This window comes from Lemur catta, chromosome 15 (genome assembly GCF_020740605.2).
Source record: "Lemur catta isolate mLemCat1 chromosome 15, mLemCat1.pri, whole genome shotgun sequence".
Lineage (NCBI taxonomy): Eukaryota > Metazoa > Chordata > Mammalia > Primates > Lemuridae > Lemur > Lemur catta.
The window spans coordinates 11,516,317-11,534,926 of record NC_059142.1 but is presented as its reverse complement, the minus strand read 5'-3'; the positions used below and the strand labels follow the sequence as shown (position 1 = coordinate 11,534,926).

General features: G+C 52.3%; 1 protein-coding gene across 1 annotated transcript in view; it reads right to left on the bottom strand.

Annotated features, from left to right (window-relative positions):
* Positions 1-18,610, bottom strand: part of NTN1 (netrin 1) — a 179,019-nt gene that overhangs the window by 38,131 nt on the left and 122,278 nt on the right. The window contains exons 3-4 of the mRNA XM_045570249.1: positions 14,128-14,277; positions 10,634-10,687 (exon numbers count right to left, since the gene is read on the bottom strand). Coding sequence (XP_045426205.1) covers positions 10,634-10,687; positions 14,128-14,277 — 204 coding nt within the window. The remainder of the gene's footprint in view (positions 1-10,633; positions 10,688-14,127; positions 14,278-18,610) is intronic.

Genomic DNA, 18,610 nt, shown 5'->3' with positions numbered 1-18,610 from the left:
ACTAGTTTCATGTGGCCACACCCATAGTTTTAGTGGCAGAGGGAAAGAACTGCAGAGAGGAAAGTCCTGCCCCGCAGGAGGTGGGGGTGGGGACAGTCTGGTAGGCTCCCAGCCTTCCAACTCTGAAGGTCTGTGTCCACACAAGGGAGGCCACCTAGCAACTGGGCAAACAATGTCCCCAGTCCACTCTCTTCTTTCCCTCCCCAGGGCTGGGTACCCTCCTTAGACCAAATGCCCCATAGTCCCCTCAACACAACCCTGAAAGGGTCCCCCAGGCAGCCCCCTGGGTACGGTGCCTAAGAACACAAGGTGGCTCTGTGCACCAGGCCCTGCCCAGCTGCTGATGACAGGATGAGGGAGGATGGGGGATGGAGGTCTGGTGACGGCAGTGGCCTCCAAACTGGCCCTTTCCAGGGCCCCAGCTGGGCCCCAGGGATTGTGAGGTGGGAGGAGGCCAAATAGATCACCAGCCCACTCCTCCATTTCACTGGGATAGCCCTGGGCTTCACTGGGCCCAGGGCTATTAAGCGGCTTGCAGGATGACTTCATTGGGGTGGGGTGAAATACTCAAAACCCATGATCTTAAGCAAAGGACTGAATTGATGGCTGTTATTATTGCTTTAAGTCTGGAGTGATTTTAGATCTGGCAAGATAATTAAGTAAGCAAGGGACCACTGTGGGTGCTGCCCGACCCTGGCCTCTAGGGCGGAGGGAACTTTACCTTCCCCAGCTCAGTGGCTGCAGAGGTTCTGCCAGGTGAGCCTATTGCAATAGGGACAGAAGGGCTGTCCACTGCAGGGTGCATGGCTCGGACACTGCATGTCCCCTCCCACCACAGCCCAGCCCATAACCTCCACAGGATCCTCCAAGGAGCTTCAGGCAGAGCTCTGGGCGGGCCTGGGGGGTCTCTGCACCCACCCCTGCCGCAGCCCCCACCCCACCCTCACCTCTGCCAGCAAGGTCACTGTGACAGCTGCATGACACGGAGGTGGGGTCCCAGGGACTCCTATCCTCTCTCTCCCTGACACCTGTCACTTGTCCTGGTCCCATCAGCCATCTCCAGTGAGTCCCCAGTGGGAAGAGCTCCCAAGAAAGGCAAAATATTCCGCCCTGCTTGCTCCTCTGGCCTCCCAGCTCATCCCTTTATCCCCTTGAAGCTGGTGGCGGCTCCACCTGCAAAGGCCCAGAGACAGGGGAACAATGGGGGTCCTGAAACCCACCATGCAAATGGCGTCCTTTGTGCTCTTTGGGGTGACAGAGGCCCCTGGAGGAGGAGTAGGGGCGGTGGCGCTCGCCTGGCCCTGCTCACCCCCAGCATGACCTCTGCCCTGGCCCTTTGTGCAGGCCCCAAAAAGGAGAGGGAGAGGAGGGGGGATGGGGGAGGCGGCCAGGGACAGTGAAGGGATGAGGAAGGTGGTGGGGGGTGTAGAAGCGAGAGACAGAGGCGGGGATGGACAGAAGGGACAGAGAGTGGGAGAGAAGGAAGGAGGAACTGGTTTGTGCAGGCCACCCAGGAGCAGGGTCTCCTGGCCAAGGAGAAGTAAACAATAAGCTGGACCACATGAAATTGCCATTTTTGTGGGTCACAAATGGTCAAATATAGTGGCAATTCCACACGGTTCAACTGAATACCTGTGGGATGTCTGGTCTCAAGGCAGCGGGTTGTGAGAAGTTCCCCCTCGCTGGAAGGGCCCCCTTCAGTTTCCGGGTTTTTTTCCCTGGATGGGAGTTCTGGCAAACTGGGCTGATGTCAGGAAATCTGGGTTTAATCTAGTGGTTCTTAACCAGAGGCTTTTTTAACCCCAGGGGACATCTGATCGTCACAACCGGCCAGAGGACAGGCGCTTGCATCTAGGGGGTGAGGCCAAGGACGCTGCTCGACATCCCGGGGTGCACAGGACAGCCCCCGCCACAGAGAAGTCTCCAGCCCATGCCAACGCGCTGAGGTTGAGAAATTCCAGTTTAAACCTGATTTAAACACCTTAAATAATTGCTGAATGTCTTTTAGCTTTCAAACCCTGTGCCCCCAACCACGGAGAGGACTGGAGATGGTCCCTTATCTCACTTCCTTGTCCCCTCTGCTGTGGACACTCCCCTGAAGGAAGGTCAGAGCTCACACCCCGGCAGAGCCACAGGGCCAGGCAGAGGTGGCCAGGCCTCTTCTTTAAGGTTAGGTGAGGTTAATGATGACAAGATGTGGGTAACACTTCCCATTTTACATGCCACTTCACATTCATTGTATCTTATGCACCCCTAAACATAATGCCTTGTATATCACATCACTGCATAATGTCTTCGTAATTAAACCAATGAGCAAACTAGCTGTAAGAGACATCTGGGGGAGAACCAAGAAATTCTGAATATGGACTGGGTATCAGGTGATATTAAAAAATGTACTATTAATTTTGTTAGGTGTAATAATGGTATTGAGAAGATGTTCTTATTTTTTGGAGGTGTATTCTGAAATATTTAGGGGTGAAATGTCATCATGTCTCAACTTTTCTTTAAAAATATTTCAGCAAAAATAAAATAAAAGATTGTTGAAGCAAATATGGCAAAATGTTACGTCTAAGTGATGGGACTGTGGCTGTCCACCACTCAAGTCTCCCCATTTCTCTGAGATTTTTCATTTTTCGTAAATTTTAACAATGAGTTAAATCACACATTAATTCAGAATATACCAACGCATAGTAAGACTCAGAACTCCGGATAAATTTCATTTTAGGTCAAGCTATGAATAAAATTTTCCATGGAAAAAGGACCAGGCAAATAAAAGGTTAAACATTATCACATGGGAAACAGCTACTGACTTAAGGAAACACAGCTTTCTAACCCCACGGTGCATCCATTTCAATATGACGTGTAGCTATTAATAATAAATGAGCTGGGTCCATCTATTATATAACATATAATATTTAATATAATGTTGCAGCATCCCTCCTTAATGCTTTTGGAGAGAATGTGTGGATTTTATCCTGTATAAATATACCAGAGTTTTTCAACCTTGGCACTATTAGCATTTGGGGCCAGACAGTTCTCTCCTGTTGGACTGCCCTGCGCAGTTGCAGGATGTTTACTAGCATCCCTGGCCTCTACATACCAGGTGTCAGCGGCATCCTCCCCCTAGTTGTGACAACCAAAAATATCTCCAGACATGGCCAAATGTCTCCTGGGGACAGAATAGTCCCTGGTTGAGAACCACCGAAATATATGAACATAATGAAACAATTTACTTGAAATGCTCCCTAAAGCAGTCTTTCTACCAATAAAGTTGACCCTCCGCATGTAATCTGTTGTGAAATCTGTTTTTGTCAACTTGGCAATATATTGTATCTTTCCATTTAAATATTCTCCTACAGCTTAATTATACGGATATCCCCATCCTTGCATAACTCAGAGTCTACTGAAAGACATTAGGTTGCTTCCTTCTTTTGTTACTGTAAACAAGGCTGCAATATCCACCTCTGTAGCTACATCTTGCAACACATCACGATTTCCTTAGGCTAAACATCGACAAGTGAACTGAGGGGGGTCACAGATGCATTTTGATACATGTCAAATCACCCTTCATAAAAGCAGTACCACGTTACCCTCCTACCACCAGAGGAGGTGAGTGCTTGTTTCCCCAGTTCTTTTCCACATTGGGAATTACTTGTATTTTCTGAATAGTGTCAGTCTGGTACATTATTCATTCATTCATTCATTTTTGGAGACAAAGTCTGTTGCCTAGGCTAGAGTGCAGCGGCATCATCATAGCTCACTGCAACCTCAAATGATCCTCCTGCCTCAGCCTCCCAAGTAGCACTATAGGCCACCAGGCCCAGCTTTTTTTTTTTTTTTTTTGGAGAGACGGAGTCCATGCCCAGCTATTGTTTGGTTTCGTTTTTATTTTTGTTTTATAGAGACAGGATCTTGCTTGCACAGGCAGGTCTTGAACTCCTGCCCTCAGGCGATCCGCCCAAATCGGGCTCCCAAAGTGCTGGGGTTACAGGCATGAGCCACCCCGCCCAGCTGGTATTCTTGTTATGTTCTTTTGATTCCTAAGACTTTGTAAGTGAAACGATGCTAACGTTATGTTTTGCTTAATAGTAAGTGTACTACTCCATACGCTTATTGCCATTTGTACAAAATCTCTCAATTTCTAGTTCACTTTCTCAGCCCAGTTTTGTATTAGGATCTTACTGAATTGTAAAAGTTCTTTATTTATTGAGGATATTAACCTCTGCTTGGCCATGTCAAAAATGTTTTTCTAAGCTTTTAGTTTGCTTTGTATTTTGCTTATAGACTTTCGAAGTACAGAAGTTTTCCTTTTATATCTGTTCAAAATCTTTCCCTGTATGATTTCTGACTTTTGTATCATGTCTAAAAAGCCTTCTTCACTCCAAGATTACATCAATACTCATTTCATTCTAGAATTTTTAAGGATTCATTAAAGATATATAAATCTTTAATCCATTGGTGATATACAGCATATAGTAGAAATCTAATTTTGTTATTATTTAAAAATAGCCAGTTTTTCCAGCACCATTTGCTGACTGATTTATCCTTTTTCCTCACTGATTAACAATCACTGCTTTACCGTATACTAAGTTCTCATGCTCACATTTAAGCCTGTTTCTGGACTTTCTGCTCAGCGTTAGTAATTGCTCCATTCCTGTGCCAGTCCCACGCTAATTCAAATATCCAGTTGACAACATTTTCAAATATCTGGTAGGATAAATCACCCTTCACTTCATTGTCTTTAAAAGAATTTCTTGGCTATTCTCACTCATTTATTTTTCTAGCTGAACTTCAGAATCATGTTTCATCCAATTGGGATGTTGACCATAATTATGCTAAATTTACAGATTAATTCTGGGAGAATTGACATTTTTATAATTTTGTGTCTTGCCCTCCCAGAACAAGGCAAGACCCTCCATTTTTTCTGTTCTTTAGTGCTCCTTGGGGAAGTCTTGTCCTTCCCTTGATATACAGTCTGTACTTTTTTTTGCTACATTTATTTGTGTGATGGATATTTTTATTGGTATTCTAGTTGAAATTTTGTTACCATTATCCTAAAACTGATGTGCATTCATGAGTACTTACTACAGACCAGACGTTCTGTTGCATACTTTTCACTCACTTAACCTGATGCTGTTTTGTAACTAGTTATAGCTGATATGTAAGAAAAGTTACTGACCCTTTTTAATTTTGCAATGGCCTTCTTGCAGAATTCTCTTACTAGTTCTAACCATCTTTAGTTGAGTCTCTGTGGGGAGGGTTTTTTGTTGTTTTCCCTTTTGCGATGCCCACCTGTTTTCTGGTATTAGCTGATTTGTCTGTTCTGTCTCACTCTGGCTGCCTTGTGGCCAAAGGGTCCGAACTCTGCTAAGTGTTCCCCGTGCCCAGAACCTGTGGCCTCAGTCATGCCAGCTCCATGTGCCAACCAACCACACTCACCAGAGCCCCTTTAACTGGCACCTGCAAAAAGCAGTGGCTTTTAACTGGCTGCCTCCATCTCTCCATGGTTTCAGGTCACCCTCCAGTGGACACTTCAATTTGTCTTCTCTTCTGGTAGGATGTTACCACACATGGTCAGGAATTTTTTTCAAATACCCTAAACTGACCAAACAACATAACTTCCTAGAGGCAGAATGCCATGGTGACCAACATCACTCACAGACTGACTCTGAGGCCAGGGGCCAGGCGACCTCGCCCAGAAGCCCAGTGATGCTGCTTTCTAGTGCTCACCAACCTCTCTGTGCCTCAGTTTCCACCTATGTAAAATGGGGGTACATACCTCTGTGGGTGGATGAGATGATTAAATGGTTAATAATATAAAGCACTTGGAACAGTGCCTAGGATTGAGTGAGCATTATATATATGTATTAATGTTGTCTCCTTTACTGAGCCAGAATCCATTCATCTCTTATCCTGGGTCAATGTTTTCGAGGTTTATCCAGCTGTAGCACACGTCAGTACTTCATTTCTTTTCATGGTTGAATAATATTCCGCTGTGTGGATGTGCCATGTTCTGTTTGTCCACCCATCCGCTGTCGGGCAGATGAGCTGTCTCCACCTTTGGGCTATAATGAAGGCAGGTACTTGACCTTTACTTGGTTTCTACTCTTTAACTCTCCACTTGGTCCAGGTCTAACACTGGCTGCTGGACGGCTGTGACGAGGCCAACCTGGCAGTGCCCTCGGTTATTCCTGCCTTGGGCAGCACACCTGTTACTTCCAGTCTTCCCAGCAGGCCCACATCAAGCCAACTCTCCACACCTGTCCTCATGCCAACACCTTAGCTGGCTCCACCCCTCATCATACCATGGGGTTTGGCTTTTTCCTGGGGTTTTATTGGTTTTTATTGGACAATTACAATAATCCCACCACTGAATCAAAGGCTTTACTTGGATCAGCCCATCGAATCCTAACTACCCTTCGAGGCAGAGTCATTATTACCCTGTTTCCCAGAGGAAGAAGCCAGGAGAGGCCAAGCATGACTCTGGTCTCAGGCTCCCAACTTTAGTGCCTTTCTTCCCTCTGGTCCCACCTTGACACCTCACCAATGCCGCTCTCAGGGCACATCAGCTCATTGTCCTGTATTCACCCAACCCATTCCCCATCTGGGTAAACAAAAGCCTAAAATGCGACTAATCCATGTTTATCCAGGTTGCAGGTCTACAGAAACCCAATTTCCTTCGACCGAAAAATGGAGGTGCTGAGAGGCCACCAGGTGCAACATCTCTACGGTTAACCTCACCCCACCACACACACCGGGCAGCGCCCGGGGGCATAGCTGCTCGGATGCTTCAGCTGCCAGGCTTCCCTGGGCTCGCTCTCTAGACCACCATGAAGGACTGCAAGGGTGTCCTTGAGAGCTACTCCACCCCAGGCTGGGGCTGCTGAGGCAGTTAGCAGAAGGTACCAGGAAGGCCCCAAACAGGGTGAGCAGCAGGAAGCCAGGCCCTGGAGCTGGGGGGAGCCCAGGAGTTGGCCGGCTCCCTTCTCTGTACCCCAAGTGTGCGCCCGCTTCTCCTCAAAAGGCGGCTGTGCCCCTTCAAAGTGCTGGGCAGGCCAGCAGACATGCCCTTCTTACTGAGGATGTCTGCGTTCCGTTTCCAGCAGAAGGACAGACGTCCTGTTGTATACTTATCACTCACTTAACGTGATGCTCTTTTGTAACTAGTTATCGCTGATATGTAAGAAAAGTTACCCACCTTTGTTAATTTTGCAATGGCCTCCTTGCAGAATTCTCTTGTTAGTTCTAACCATCTTCAGTTGATTCTCTCCGGTAGGTTTTTTTGTTATTGTTTTTCTTTTTATGATGCCCACTCAATTTCTGGTATTAGCAGCTGATTCATCTGCTCAGTCTCACTCTGGCTGCCTGTGGCCCACAGAAGGCCCACGGGCAGTGGCGGGTGGAGTCAGCTCACGTGGGTCTGAGAGCCAACCGTGCGCACCTCCCCCTGACTTCACGTTCGGCAACATTGCACTGGGGAAGCCTAAAACCAGCCCCGGAAGGAGTATTTACACCAAGGAAAGCAGCAGATGCTCCAGATCAGTCTCCTCCCCCAACCCAGCCAGCTGTTAACTATTTCCCAGCACCCCAGCCCACGGGCCTCTGCGAGGGCTTTTGGGAAAATGGATCATCAGAAGTGGAAGGGGCAGGAGAAGGCACTTCTGCGGAGGAGCGAAACCCCAGCAGGAGGAGACAGTCCTTCCTATCATGGAGAGCCAGGGCAGGGAGGGTCCCCGGGGTGCACTTGGTCCTGCACTTTCATTCTTTAGGGAGGAAGAAAAAGAGAAGCTGTTGCATGGTCCAAGTCCTTACAGCCAGTGAAGGATCAACCGCAGACCTCCTGGCTCCAAACCAGTGCTCCTCCCACTGAACCAGGTGCCCCCCACAAAGCCAGACAATCTGCAAATCAAGAATGTCTCTCAAGTTGATGGCGGGAAAGGAGGCAGGTGTTCCTCTTTTAGCCCTGAGTGTGGCGTTTTCAACACCCAGTGAGTGGGTGTGTGCTGGGAAGCCTTGGGCACAATGCCCTCTTTGGGTGGGTGGTCCCTCTCGCCTTCCTGCCTGTTTCCCTCCCGGCCTCCCCTGCCCCAGACCTCCCACGGGCACCGTGTTCCTCGCCTCCCGGCCCCACGAGGGCTTACCAGCCAGCGCAGTGAGCAGGTAAAGAACATTCCCTGCGAGAGCTGGCCCTTCAAGGGGATGAGTTCAGGGTAAGGTTATGTCCATCAGCTTTCAGAACAAATTCTCAGCTTATTAATTCTTCTCTGTTACGCAGGCAAAAGTAAATAAGCTTTTCTCAGGCAGCCTTGCACAGAGGCCTTCCCTATCCAAACACTGCAAGAGTGGACAGGTTTGGAAGCACTGAGCTCCCAGGCCCCGCTTCCCAGAGGGCCCTCCTGGCCTCCTGCCCGCAGTGTCTCGCCTGCCGAGACGAGGCAGGCCCAGGCTCTCTGTGCCGGGAGGCCCCACAGCCCAGCACTTGGGTCCCGGGGATGGCTCCAGGCATCTGGAGACCCCCAGAGCAGGTCGGCAAGGGTCTGGCCGGAGCTACAAACATCACTACAAGCTTCCAACCTGCTTGCTCAGCCCCTCCAGGAGGAAAGTTCTTCATAAGGGTGTATATTTACACATTGCTTTAGTTTCACTATTTTCTAAGGTTCAGAATGAAGAAAGGAAATAAATAGTAGCAAAATCAAAAACAGTCAGAAAAGTTAATTAACCAAGGACTGCTAAGGAAGACATTTCAAAAGAGGATGTTATAAGTGTTTATAAGAAGTTGCTCAGGAATCTTTTGTCTGGAAGAGCCAAGAACCGCATACGCTTTCTACCAGCTCCTTGTAGCTGATGCAGAAATCTCATGAGTCTCCTCTCCCAGCCCCCCTTTTTTTCCCCATTTGTCCATTTCTGATTTAGAAGTGAAAAAGCCAAAAACCACTGCAAGAAACCCAAAGTCAAGCTGCAAAGACTGGAAAAGCGGGAGGAGACAGAGAGACAGAGACAGAGGGAGAGATCATTAAGATCCCTCTTGCCCTTGGATGAGCTGCCTATGCAGCCCCTGCTGGGAAGCCGCGTCCCCCCCACAACGTGCACAGCCTGGAGTTCTTGTCCAGGTGAGTGTCACTCAGGCAGGCCATCGTCAGTTAGGTGACAGAGGATATCACATCAAGGAGAGCAAGAATCAAGATTTCATTTCAGTGTTCTCTGGCTTCAAAACTGCTCTCCCCTAGAGCTGGACTAATTTGGGACGCTCCTTTGAGTTGTGCTGTGAGAGAGAGCACTTCCTCATCCTGGCCTTGGCTCTGTCATCCAGCCTCCCTGAGATGCTGCTTCCCTCGAACCTTCTCATCGCCATCCCTCCTGCGAATAGCTCAAACAAAGGTGCTCGAAGACCGACAACCAGAGACCCCACCATCTCTGGCTTTCCCCAGCGTGGCTGGCTACCAGCGTTCCCTGAAACACACTAGTGTCCTTAACTATTTGAGGGCTGTTTGTGGACTGTGCACGTGGAAGTTCTGAATCTGTTTTCTCTCAAGTTCCCAGTGCACTGCCAATGCTCTCCCAAATCCAGTCTTTATCCTGAAATATTCAGGTGACCACATGGGTTTGCAAGTCCCCCAATACCCCACACTACAGTCCTATCTGGAGAGGGAAAGGGTCCCCAGAGCTGGCAGGACTGTCCATGCTGGGACCCCCACTGTCACTTTCTGCCCCCACTCCCACTCCTACCCCAAGTACCAGTACACAAAAGCCTCGTGTGACCCCAGACCAGGGCACCCCACCCCGCAGGGCTCCGTGCTTGCCCTCTCTGTCCCCAAAGCTGGGGCTGCACAACCTTTCCTGTGCCAAGGACTAGTGACGCCTGTGGACCCCCCCTCAGAATAACATTTCTCAGTGCTACAGTAAAATACAGAGCACGACACAGGAAACTAATACCGAAGTAGAGCGATCCAAGTGTCTTAAAAAACCCAGATGGACGGTATAATTACATTATATATGTGCTTTTTTATTAATGATTATAAATCAGGATCTAGCTGCAGGTCTGGTAACTTCTGTAATTTTGAAACAATACTGGGCATAAACAGTAATCCATGCACCAACTGTAACGTGCCATCAAAACAGCTGTGATTTCCACTGATGACCAAGTCACAGGCACGGCCACCTGCTGTGGTCTGCAGCCTCCCTTCATCATGGAGGAAATGCTCAATTTTCAGTTAGAGGTGAGTGAAACAGAAGATTTGATTCTCTTACCGCCCCAGCTCACAGGCCCCCCGGATTCTGTTTGTGGCCCCCATGCCCAAGAGCTCCTTTTCCATCCCCTCTCTGCAGCCCCTGGAGGGAGTTCCGTGCCCTTGGTTTGGGTGGCGCTGGGCAGGCACACAGCTTCTCAACCTTGGTGCGCAAGTCAGAGGACCTCAATATTTAGGATTCTGGGCTTGGGAGAGGCACCGGAAGTCACAAAAAGGTGCCCGTGGTTCCACCCTCTTCGGTGCAGCCTAGAGGGTGCCACTCCCCTGCAGCAGAGCCCAGATGGCGGTAGAGAGAAGTCTGGGCCTCCTAACACCCCTCCTCGGGACCCTCCCGCCCACCACAGCAAAAGCAAGAAAGGAGAAGGGAGGGGACAGGGCTGACTTACCTTCAGGCTCCTCCACGCTGCTGGCTGCGGTTGTTGGTGGTGCTACAGGGATCTCTTTTCAAGGTTCAGGGCAGGGTGGAAGAGAAAACAGGTAAGAAGGTGTTATTTTTGACCTCAGAAAGACAATAAGCCCAGCACAGGCTCCTCCCAACTTTCTGCGACCTTCCCTTCCCTTTCCCAGCTGGAGCCCAGGAGGAGAAGAGTCAGCAGTGGCATCGTGTCATTCTCCTTTGGAAGTTGTCCCTTCACCTGGCAGGATGCCAACAGCTCCTGGCTGTGGAAGGGACAGGGCAGGAGCGAGCTGTAGCAGAAGGCTGCCCCTCCCAGGCCTGGTGTGTGTGCCACATTTGGGCTCTCTGTTGGCGTGTCATCAACTCGGCTCAGCCCCAGGGTGCCGGAGGGGGGCTTCCCCAGGCCCCTCTGCTCATCACGGGGCAGCTACCTGGGCCCTGCTCACTCTGAGCTCAGGCCCTCAGTGGAGAAGGGTCTCATGGCAGGGATGGCATGTGAGGGGGCCGGGAACCTGCCCCGAGGGAGGTTCCTCATGTGTGCAGAGAAGTGTCTGCACCAGGGCCCAGGTTCCCATGGGCTCATATCTCAGAAGCCAGAGCACAGAAGACCCAAGGGCCTGATAAAGCATCTGCTTCATTTTGACTATTCCTATCTAGAATAGCAATCACTTCCTATGACTTCCTGGACCTGAGCTCAAAAAGGTGAGGAGGCTCAGCCAGTCTCCACTGAGCATCAGTTCACTGCCGGGCATCAAAGCTCAGGCTTCCTCTTTCTGGACAAGGCCAAACCATGCACCAAAAGTCCCTAAGGGGAAGGGACTCACTTCCTCTGTTGAATGATCACAAACCCCACTGACTCTAAGCCACCATCTGACTCTCTGGGGTAAGACCTTAGACCCCCAGAGTCTACACCAGCCAGGATGTGAGGCTTGGTGGATCGGGATGGAATACTCAAGGCTGGGGGCAAATCTGAGAGTCACCCAGAGGAGGCAGCCTTGGCACCTTTAGAAAGAACGGGTGGAGACACAGCCCTTAAAATGTGGAGTCAAAACTTGCTCTTGGGTGATTTTCTTAGCAACAGCAACCCACAGGTGCCTGCCACAGCAGGTCATTAGGAAGCTGCACCTTGTACCAGGCCCTTTCTCAGACCACATTCTGGAGGTAACATCCGAATGGCTGAGTCTAATCCTGCAAGGCCATGAACGGAGCTGGAGGCAGGCCTGGCTTTGGGAGGCACAGGGAGGGCCCACGGCTTCCTGAGCTGTGACACAGCAGGACGCCAGTCCCCAGGCACTGCCCGTGCATCTGCAGCCAGTGCTCTCAGGAAGAGCTCACGGGAATCCTCCCAGGTTTCCGCGGCCCTCCCTTCCCTCTCCCAGGTCCTCAGACTGTTGGGGGAAAACACTCGCTCACGCCAGGCACCAGCCTGCCCTTTGCGAGAGGAAGGGAGAAGGCACAGAGCGTGCTGGAGGGTGACAGTTCCCATTTCCGGAGGTTTTGGCCTCTGATTCTGAAGCATCAGCTCCATGTTCAAGTTTGGTCTTTCCACTTGGGAATGTGAAATGTTGACTCCGGCCATTTCTGAGCAACCTGACAGATCCTAACTCATTCAAAACGGAGACCTCAGTTTTCCTCCATATTTTCATAACCCCAGGTTTCCTCCTCACCTTCTAAAAATGTCCACCTTGCAGCTTTTGGACAGACAGAAGATAAAGACTTTGACAAGTGTGAGACCAGCAACTGGAGGCTGCCGTGCAAACCATCCACCTGCTCTGCCCTGGGTGGCTACTCAGCCCTTTCCTGAGGCTCCGACCTGGGTCATCTGCTATTAGCAGCGGCCCACAGACAGCCACGTGGAACCATCTCTTCTAGAAACCGATCAGAAGAGCCGTGGCAATGGATACAGCGACACGCTCCTGGAGTGCAGGCCATACCCACCTGGACAGTGTGGAATGTCCAGGGCTCCCACCTGCTGGGGGAGTGGGTTTCTGCAAGGGCCGGGGGGGACACTCCGAGGACCCCGCAGTGGCTGCTTGTGTGAAGGGGGCCCAGCCTCTGTGCTTGTGGCCCTGTGGCACTGGCCATGTGACCATCAGGACAGACTGTAGACACCAGTGCCCACCCAGAGCTAAGGGACGCTGAAAACCCCTAACGCAGGGGTCAGCTGACTTCTGCAAAGGGGCAGGCAGTACATAATCTAGGCTCTGAGGGCTGTACAGCCTCTGTAAAACTACAGTTCTGTCGCTAGAGTCTCAAAGCAGCCACAGACAGCATATAAACAAGTAGGCGTGTCTGTAGTCCAAGAAAACTTTATTTGTGGACACTAAGCTTTGAATCTCATATAATGCTGTCATGAAATATTTTTCTTCCTTTGATTTTTGTTTCAACCATTAAAAAAGGCAAAAGCCATGGTGGCTCATGCCCATCATCCGAGCACTTTGGGAGGCTAAGGCAGGAGGATTGCTTGTGGCCAGGAGTTTGAGACCAGCCTCGCAACTATAGCAAGACCCCGTCTCTACAAAAAATAGAAAAATTAGCTGACGTGGGGGTGTGCACCTGTAGTCCTAGCTACTGGGGAAGCTGAGGCAGGAGGATCGCTTGAGCCCAAAAATTGGAGGTTGCAGTGAGCTATGTTGATGCCACTGTACTCTAGCCAGAGCAAAAAAAAAAAAAAAAAAAAAAATGGTGACTGTTAAATCACCAAGCCACACAAAAATAGGCAGCAGCCAATTCCCTGGGCCAGAGACCAGAGTTTGCCAACCCCTGCTCCCCACTGGGGAATCAGACTTTGCCCTGGGCTCTGCCTTGTCTGTTGGGATTCACTCCTGCTCCTGCCCTCCTTCTTGGCCTAGGTCAGCCCTGCACGAGGAATCAACAGGGCCGAGGCAAGGGCAGGGGGATCTGGGGGGCAGCTCCCGACCAGGCTCGGCTTCCAACTGGGGCTAATCTCCTCATGACACCAGCGTGACCCTACCAGATATAACATATTGAAAGCCCTCTGGGCCAAGCCTCCTGAGTGACCTCTGCCATCTTGCTCGCCCCTCCTCATGTTCCAGCAACTCGGGGGCTTCACAGGGGCTGTGGGTGCTGCGCACGGGAGCCCTGCCCAGCTCCTCAACGGCCCTGGGCCTTCAGCCTGTCTGTTCTGAACACACCATGGGCAGCAGCAGCAGGGGCCCCTGCTATGGGCCCACCCCGGGTCCAGGTCAAGGTGGAATGTGAGAATGAGACCTGAAGCAGGAGACTCAGTGTTTGTCAGGACAGAGAGCCACAGACAGGCTGGCTCTGCTGAGCCCCCAGCTTCCTCTGTAAGAACCCTATGGACCTGGGGGTCTTCCATGGGGACCTACTGATCACCGGGCTTGGAACACAGAGATGCATGTCCCCGAGCGCTGAACCCACTGCACGTCAGTGACCAGCAGCCCCAAAGGGCTCACCCCCACCCAAGCCAGAGCCGTGAGAAACAGGGTGCCTTGCACATACTTATGCAGGGGGCGATGGGAGAGCGGCTCTGCTGGTAGCCCTTGGCACAGCGGTTGCAGGTGATGCCTGTCACGCCGTCCTTGCAGGGACACTGCCCGGTGGTCTGGTTGCAGGTTTTGCCGGCAGCGCCCACGGGGTGGCAATCACAGGCTGCGGAGAACACACAACAGGAGAGTCAGGGGCTGGAAGGGGCCAGTGCACACCCTCCCCACAGTACCCCCCCGCCCCAGGGGAAGAGCAGAGATGGGGGGGCAGGTCCAGCCAAGCCCACACACATTCCAGAGCTCTGATACTGGCCACCCGCCCACCTGGAAATGGGGAATAAAAACCAAAATGGACGGACTTGAAAGGCCTGTTTTGGCGGCAGGAGAGTGAAGCTTGGGGAGGCCCCGGGAGGAGGCCTGCGTTCAAATGTTTTCGGGAATACAAAGCCCGCAGCCCTGCGTGAGTCAGGACTTCAAGGCCACCTTCCCTTGACAAGGTAAGTCTACGAATTTTCACTCTCCGTCCCCAGCCAGCTCCCAGACCCCTTGCTGGCCCTGCAGGTGGGAGGAAGGGGGCCCGGGGCCTGACGGAGCCCTGCGGTTTGCCAGGTCAGAGGGGCACAACTGTAGGGAGCGGCAGTCCCCCAGGCTGCTGCCTCCCACACCCTGCTTTGCAGCCAGGCTCAGGCTTCTGGGTCACAAAACTCATAAACTTGTAGCACTAGAAAGGGTCACAGTGATAATTTGGTTTAAAGCCTTGATTAAATGTGCCAAGACTGGAGAGGTGAAGGGAACTCCCAGGAAGGGACCAGCCATGCTGATGGGGGGGGCGGTGAGGCCCCGACAGGCCAGTGGCTTCTGTACCACAGGGCAGGCCCCACCCACTCCCCCTGGCTCTGGCGGAGTGGCATCCTGTCGCACTGCACCCCGAGGCTCCCTCACTGTGTTCTACGCACCCAATCCCAGTAACGGAGCAGCCCAAGGACCTTGGGGGGAATGTCCCGATGCTCCGGGCAGCACAGCTACAGCAGCAGGGGCAGGACACCAGCCTTTCCTGCTAAATCCGCCTCCCCGACCCTAGACGGTGGGTTGGGAATGTGAGTAGGGAAGGGGAGGACAGAAGGAGGGAGGCAAGGCTGGGCGCGGTGGCTCACGCCTCTAATCCTAGCCCTCTGGGAGGCCGAGGCAGGTGGATTGTTTGAGCTCAGGAGTTCGAGACCAGCTTGAGCAAGAGCGAAACCCCGTCTCTGCTAAAAATAGAAAGAGATTATATGGACAGCTAAAAATATATGTAGAAAAATTAGACAGGCATGGTGGTGCGTGCCTGTAGTCCCAGCTACCTGGGAGACTGAGGCATGAGGATTGCTTGAGCCCAGGAGTTTGAGGTTGCTGTGAGCTAGGCTGACGCCACAGCACTCTAGCCGGGGCAACAGAGTGAGACTCTGTCTCAAAAAAAAAAAAAAAAAAAGAAGAAGGAGGGAAGCACTTGTCCTGCCTAATCCCTCCCCAAAGACCCTGGAAGAGGTGGGCGCTGTCTGCAGGAAGGCACCGTGCAGCACCTTCAGTCGGTGCCTGGTGGCTGCTGTGTGTTCTTGCTCCAAATGGCACAAAAGAAATCCAAGAACACGGTGAGAGCAGAGACCCTGAAAGAGCCCGTGAGAACCTCCCCAGCAGGCACGAGGGCGCGAGTCTGTGGGTGCAACACGGCCTCTCGCAGCCGGTCTCGGGCCAGCAGGGCCGGTGAGGACAATCAGGATGGGGAGGGAGGGAGGGAGGGGGCAAGGCAGGAAAGCAGAGAAGAGAAGAATGTGAGGAATTGTTTGTCGAAGTTGTGTCTGGACACGCAAAAGCTTCTGGAAACGCCGGGAGCGAGGGTCCCGCCATGGGTGCCCCTGTCGGGTTCGAGGAGGGCGGGGCAGGGCCCTGGCTGGGGGCGGCCGGGCCGCTGGTTCCTCCCATCTCAGGTCCCCGTGACGCAGAGCAAACTGCTCCAGTCCTGCCCCTTTGAGAGAGGAGTCCTGACTTCTGTCAGGAAATTACCGTCTTCAGTCTACCCTGGATTCAAGTTCATTCCGTAATGTTTGTTTTTTCACTTGGTAGCAAGAAAGACCCAGCCCTGATGCCCACGGGGGCATACCAAGGAGGATGTTGACAAGGGCATGGCTGGAGAGGGCCTTTGACCTTTCCCTACGGCCTCTTAAATCTGTCCCTGGGGTGGGAAGGGAGGCATGGGAGGCATCTCTAAGTTGGCCATGTGAATGCAGAGGGCCACATACAGGGGCCCACTGTCCCAAGCCCCTAATGTCCTGACATGGGACTCCAGGGACTCATGCCAGCTGACCTCCCTTGGCCCCCTTGGCAAGTCTGCTGGTAATCCTAAAATCCATGCCAAGACATTCTCTCCTCGGTGTTGATGGGACACAGCTGGGCACCAGTAACTTCTAGCTCCTTGGACTTGGCTGGGGGAGGTCACCAAAGGTTGCTAAGTCACTGAAGATGCAGAGCCAAGTCCCACATGGACGTCACCACTGGCCCAGGTCGTCTTCATCTTGGCAGGAGCTGGCCCAGAGCAGACTCTGGGTGGAGGCAGGAGGGCCATGCATTGTTCTCCCCCAAGGCCCCTCACAGCTGGTGACCTGCTCAGCTGCCTGGGCTGGCTGGGGCACTGCCGGGAAGAGCCAGGCGCCAGCTGAGGTCTGCTGGAGCCAAAGGCCATGCTCAGTAATGGCAGGGCAGCTCTGGGTCTGCTGTGTGCAGCGGGCACTTCCTAAGGGCCCATCCTTTGGTGCAATGTGAGCTGATGCTTGCTGCTGGGTTTCCAAATCTTTCCCCTAAGATTCTGCAAAGAGTCTGACCCCTGAGTCTGGTCTAACAGAGGCAGAAGGCAAACTTGTGCTTCCACACCAGCAAATCATTGCTCTAGGAAGGGAAGCCATCGGGGTCCTAGAGGGCGGGAAGCCTCAGAAGGCCACTCAGGTCACCTCCAGGGCAGTGTGACCAGCCCCAGGCTTCATTTTGCCCAAGGCAGAGCATTCTTCCATACCAGCACCCCCATCAGACTCCTGTAAACCACCTCAGCACATCCATGCTCTCTCCTAAGTGCCATTTCCTCTGGTCCTCACAACAGCCCCATGAAGTCAACATGACTGCAGAGGAGACCACAGCAGGCCGGCGAGGGAAACTGCAGGAGAAGGGGGTTGTGCAGAGGGACAGAAAGGGCTGGACCTCTGAGGGCCCCACTCAGGCCCCACATCCTCTCTGGACGGCCCCTGTAGTCCTTCTGTCCTACACAGAGAAATAAGCTCTTATCCGTTTAAACCAACACGACATGGCCTTTCTGTTACTCGCAGCCAAATCCAATCCTAACAGACTTACATGGGATTCACTCTCAATTTCCAGCCAAATGATCCCAAAGTAAGAGCTTCTCCCCAAAACTCATACACATAGGGATGGCTCGAATTATACCCTCTGCAAAGAGGAGTGAGTTTCAAGGTGTAGGGAGAGTTGACAGATGACAACACCCCCAAAGTGGGCTCCTCTATAGCTTGGAAGAGAGAATCTGACCAGGAATGTCAAAGGGAGAGATTCTGAGTCCACAGGAAGCCTCAGGCCCTGGCTCTTAGGAAGACAAAAGTCAGATGCATCCTGTTGTAGTGCCTGAACCCTGAAATGCAGACAGAAACACACAGAAACTCCCACTAACTCCCATACACATACAGACTCACACACACACCCAGAAACACAAACGGCTTTCTACTCGCCCCCATACACACACACAGACTCAGACACAGACATACAGATCTGCACCCACAAACTCACATACATACAGACCCACAAAGCACACACAGATACACGCGCAGACTCACGCAGGGCCGCAGTGGGCAGGGGAGAGGAGAGTGGAGGGGGCTGGGGAGGAGGGGGATGCCAGGAAAGTGGGGGTCTTTTCCTCTGCAGGGGGCTCTGGTGAGGGGGACGAAGAGGGAGCCTCCCTAACCCTTCTGAGAACACGGCAGGGTCAGAACATCTTCCGCCGCAGGAAGCCCGCGTGGTGACTCCCGTTTCCCTGGAAGTCAGCCACCTCTTCCAGAGGGAGGTCGATCGCTTCCGTGGCAGGTCACCCGTCTGCATGGAATACGCAGCACCTGGTCATGGGAAACGAGCTACCCGAGGTTTTTTCCATAAGGTGAGACCAGACGGAAGGCTGGGTCGCTGAGAACGCAGCAGGCTCGGGTTTCCCACGAACGAGGCAGGCTGGACGCCTCCCCACAAAGCGGAGAACCCAGACTGTCCTTGCTCTGGTTCATCAGACAGGGACGGGCAGCTCAGGTGACCCAAGTGGTTTCAGATGGGCAACAGGAGACCCCAGTCTGGACCCCGCCCTGCCAACAACCCTGGGTTAGTGCCTTCCTCTCTCTGGACCCCCCCCCGGGTGGTCCCCGTTAGGTCACAGGTCTATGCCCCCGCTAAAGTCACTTCCAACCTAACAGGCTGAGGCTTGG